Source organism: Mus caroli, unplaced genomic scaffold (assembly GCF_900094665.2).
Source record: "Mus caroli unplaced genomic scaffold, CAROLI_EIJ_v1.1 scaffold_12059_1, whole genome shotgun sequence".
Lineage (NCBI taxonomy): Eukaryota > Metazoa > Chordata > Mammalia > Rodentia > Muridae > Mus > Mus caroli.
Genome location: NW_018390941.1, coordinates 36,715 through 40,386, shown reverse-complemented (window position 1 = coordinate 40,386; position 3,672 = coordinate 36,715). Strand labels below are relative to the sequence as shown.

Here is a 3,672-nt window from a genome sequence, read left to right as displayed (position 1 = left end):
GTAAGGCAAAGGACACCATCAATTAGACAAAAAAACCAACCACCCAATTGGGAAACAATCTTTACCAACCCTACATGCAATAGAGAGCTTATATCCATTATATACAAAGAACTCATAAAGTTAGACTTCAAAGAAACAAATGACCCTATTAAAAATGGAGAACAATGCTAAATAGAGAATTCTCAAGTGAAGAAACAGGAATAGCTGAGAAACACCTAAAGAAATGTTCAACATTCTTAGACATCAGAGAAATGCAAATCAAAGCAACCCTGAGATCCTACCTCACAGCAGTCAGAATGTTTAAGGTCAAAAACTTAAAATGTTAAGGTGACAACAGATGCTGTGGAGGATTTGAAGAAAGAGGAACACTCCTCCTTGCTCGTGGGATTGTAATCTGGTTCAATGACTCTTGATCCCTATCATGAAGAGAGTTAGGCTTTTATTCAGCTGTGAGTCATCTTTGTTCTTGATCACTGTGATAGGAAAAGTCATGGTCTCCATCCACCTGTGTGTCACTTGTGCTGTTGCACCCTGTGACATGAGGAATGAGAGCTGTTATGCAGGGATTCGGTGCTTTCAATGCTTTCACCCCACCCATGATTTCCCTTATAAAACCAATGAAATAAATCTTTCAGCATCTTTTTAAAGAATATGCCTTTACTAAAGTCTCATCCGTAACCCATATTAAACTGATCTCAAAATGCTACCATTTCTCCATCTGTCTTTCCACCATGCTTTCCTGTTTATAGGCTCCACCCGACTCCCACATCTAGTTTATATGATAGAAAACTTTTCTCTATTTCTCTCTCTCTCACACACCGTTACATAACTGTAAATTTAAAAAGTTGAAATGAAAATCTGAAATTTAGCAACTTATTTTTCCTGAGAAAGATGCCATGCATTTTTTCATTTGTACAGTAGGTGTCGCTAAAACATTGCAGTTGCTGGATAACATTCACTTTTAGTCAAAAAAAAAAAAAAAAAGTTTAAATTCTGTATATCATTTTAACCCAGCTGAGAAAATATTTCTAACTAGAAAGTGTGCTTTTTAAAAAGTGTGGGTTGTGTTTCATGGGTTTAATCTCTTTTTGATTACATATCTTGATTTCCTTGAAAAGACAAAAGATTTTTATTGAGTTTTAAATATCCTATTGTTTTCTTTAACAGCTTGAAATTCATTAAGTAAAACTAGTCAAAACTAAACAACAAAGAACTTATCAATGCCACAAACAAAGAAAATTTGGTAGGTACTGAATAAAAAAAAAAACATATCCTTTGTATAGCTTAATCAGCTAATTTTTGTGAACCTAAGATTCTAAGACAAAATCTGTTATTAAAAGATGCCTGATTACACTTTGTTCCAAATAATCATGTTTTCTATTTAATAGGGGCAAATAACTCTTTTTTTAACTGTGAAACTACTACACCCCACAATAAGGCAGCAGCTGTTTATTTTGAGGTAACTGTCACACAGTACTGTTACAGTACTGTTACTCTTATTACAATGTGATCTTGAGAGAGGTTTTCTAAGATAGGAATTGGAACCTTCCATACTTATCAGATACTTTCTCATTAGATTTTTCCAGTTTTGCAATTCTAGATCCAAACTGTATGGCCCGTTTTGGCAGAAGGGCAGAGACTGGGAGACCAAGTTCCATAACTGCAAGGTGTAAAATAAACTTCTCATCAACTCCACGTGGCAAAGCCAGGTCTACCTTTTTCCAAACTGGCAGACAATTTAGGAAAGACACAACATCCAGGAAAGGAAATCTTGCTTCCTTTTCATGATCACCAATAACTCTGTCATCATGACCAAGGTTTCTAGAAGAAATGCGACCCAATTCCATTGCCATTTCCTCATTCAATCCTTATAGGCCAAGAGACTGAAAGCGGGAACGATGACTGGAATAGGCTGCCAACTGCTCGTCTGCACCAATCCCAGTAAGAATCACCTTTGCACTTCTCTTGAAAGATCTCACAGCATGCTGAGTCACCAGGTAGCATAGCTAATTCTATCATCCAGAACTGTGTCTGATGGCTCTTCTTAGTTTTTGTAGTTCTTCAAGAGAAACATTAATTTCCACAAAATTCCAAGTTCGAGAAGGGTTGACAGACTGTAGTTCCTTTAGTCCCGCTTTTCCTGTGACTTGGTCTGGTACCTCAGCAACACCTGGACCCTCATCCACACCAGTACCCTGACAGGACTCTTCAGAAGGGATCTCAGTGTGGTTTTGCTGTTTTCTTTCTATGTTAGGAATGGGTAGCCCTGTCTTTTGTTTAGGCACAAAAGCCACATTCCGAAGATCATTTGACTCATCTAAAGGAATATGGCGATCTGCAAGGGCTGTGATCACCATAGAATCAACACCTCCAGAAAACAGGATTGCAATGTTTGCTTTCCTACTGCAAGTTTTTAAAACTTCCTTTGATGCCAGGTTTTCTTCCCTAGCTAAACATAAGACGCGTCTCTTGACTGAAACATTGAGGACATAATGAAGTGCTGAACTGTGTGTGTGTGTGTGTGTGTGTGTGTGTGTGTGTTCATCTGTAAGAAATACCTCAAGTGTATCTCTTGTACCTGGAATGCTGGAACTGTTTCTATATTGGATTTCCAATGGAATTTCAGGTAGCTTCTTATTTAAGGGAACAACAGGTTTTGAGAGGTACAAGTTGGCTTCATTTATTACCACTGATACAAACTCTGGCAATCCTGCTGGAGTCTGAGTCAGGTCATTACCACATTCTTCGGCAATATTCTCCTTAGAAATGTATTTCCAAAGATATAATTTTAAGATGACAGATCTGTAAACAGCAGCAGAACTGAGCTCACTTTGGAAAATTCCAGATGCTGGAACATCTTGCCATTGGTTTGCAACTCCAGATACCTGGGCACCAACTGATGAAAGGCAGAAACTCTTGCCCAGATTACTAAACTGCCAAAGCAAGCTACGCTGACCAAAAAAGTCCCTACCAAAATATAAGTGATGGCTAGAGGCCTGATAATATATAAACGGCCATGGACCTTGAACTTTAGAGAAGAGCAGCAAAATTTCAGACTCGTTCTCACAGGCAGAAATGCTATTGAACATAACCTGGGTGTCATTATCATCTGCTTCAACCTTCACTTCATAAGAACACATTGCCATGTTCTTCTTCCACAGGTAGGATAGTCAAAACACTTCTTAAATGAAGAACATGACCAGAAAATAAACACTGATAGTTAACATCAGATTTTAACAACTGCCTGCTACTATTGGGGCCCCGCCTTCTAAGATTATGCAGCAAATCCTCTTTTAAATCTTTACTGAAGTGTTCAACAGAGAAGCTTACAGAACAACAAATGCCACACATGCAAGTCAGGTTGACTGTGTCTTGACTTTGGTTGTCTCTGAGTTTTCTAATGCTTGGTATTCTTTTTTTTTAGTTTGTCTAATGTATTTTTGCTTTCAGAAAAGATTTTTGTTCAATCTTCAAGAAAGAGTATGTTGCTGTTCTGTTGCTGCTTATATACTCTCCAATTCTTCTTTAGATTAAAAGGTTCATCCACAATAATTTTCTGTTCTTTAATCTTGCTGCTAAGGGCCTCTGTGTGTGCTGACAATGGCAAATGACTCTTTATAAACTATACTCTCCCTCCCTCCCTCCCTCCCTCCTTCCTTCCCTCCTTCCCTC

At 38.1% G+C, this 3,672-nt stretch overlaps 1 protein-coding gene and 1 pseudogene across 1 annotated transcript; both read right to left on the bottom strand.

Moving 5' to 3' along the window:
• Positions 1 to 1,526: 1,526 nt before the first annotated feature.
• LOC110288901 lies at positions 1,527 to 3,351 on the bottom strand (annotated as a pseudogene).
• Positions 3,352 to 3,429: 78 nt separating this feature from the next.
• Positions 3,430 to 3,594, bottom strand: LOC115030349 (ASNSD1 upstream open reading frame protein-like; the record flags this gene model as incomplete). The annotated part of the gene is made up of 2 exons (XM_029473904.1): positions 3,430 to 3,468; positions 3,512 to 3,594. Coding segments are annotated over 2 exons (122 nt in total), but the record flags the coding sequence as incomplete, so codon positions are not given.
• Between the last annotated feature and the right edge of the window lie 78 nt (positions 3,595 to 3,672).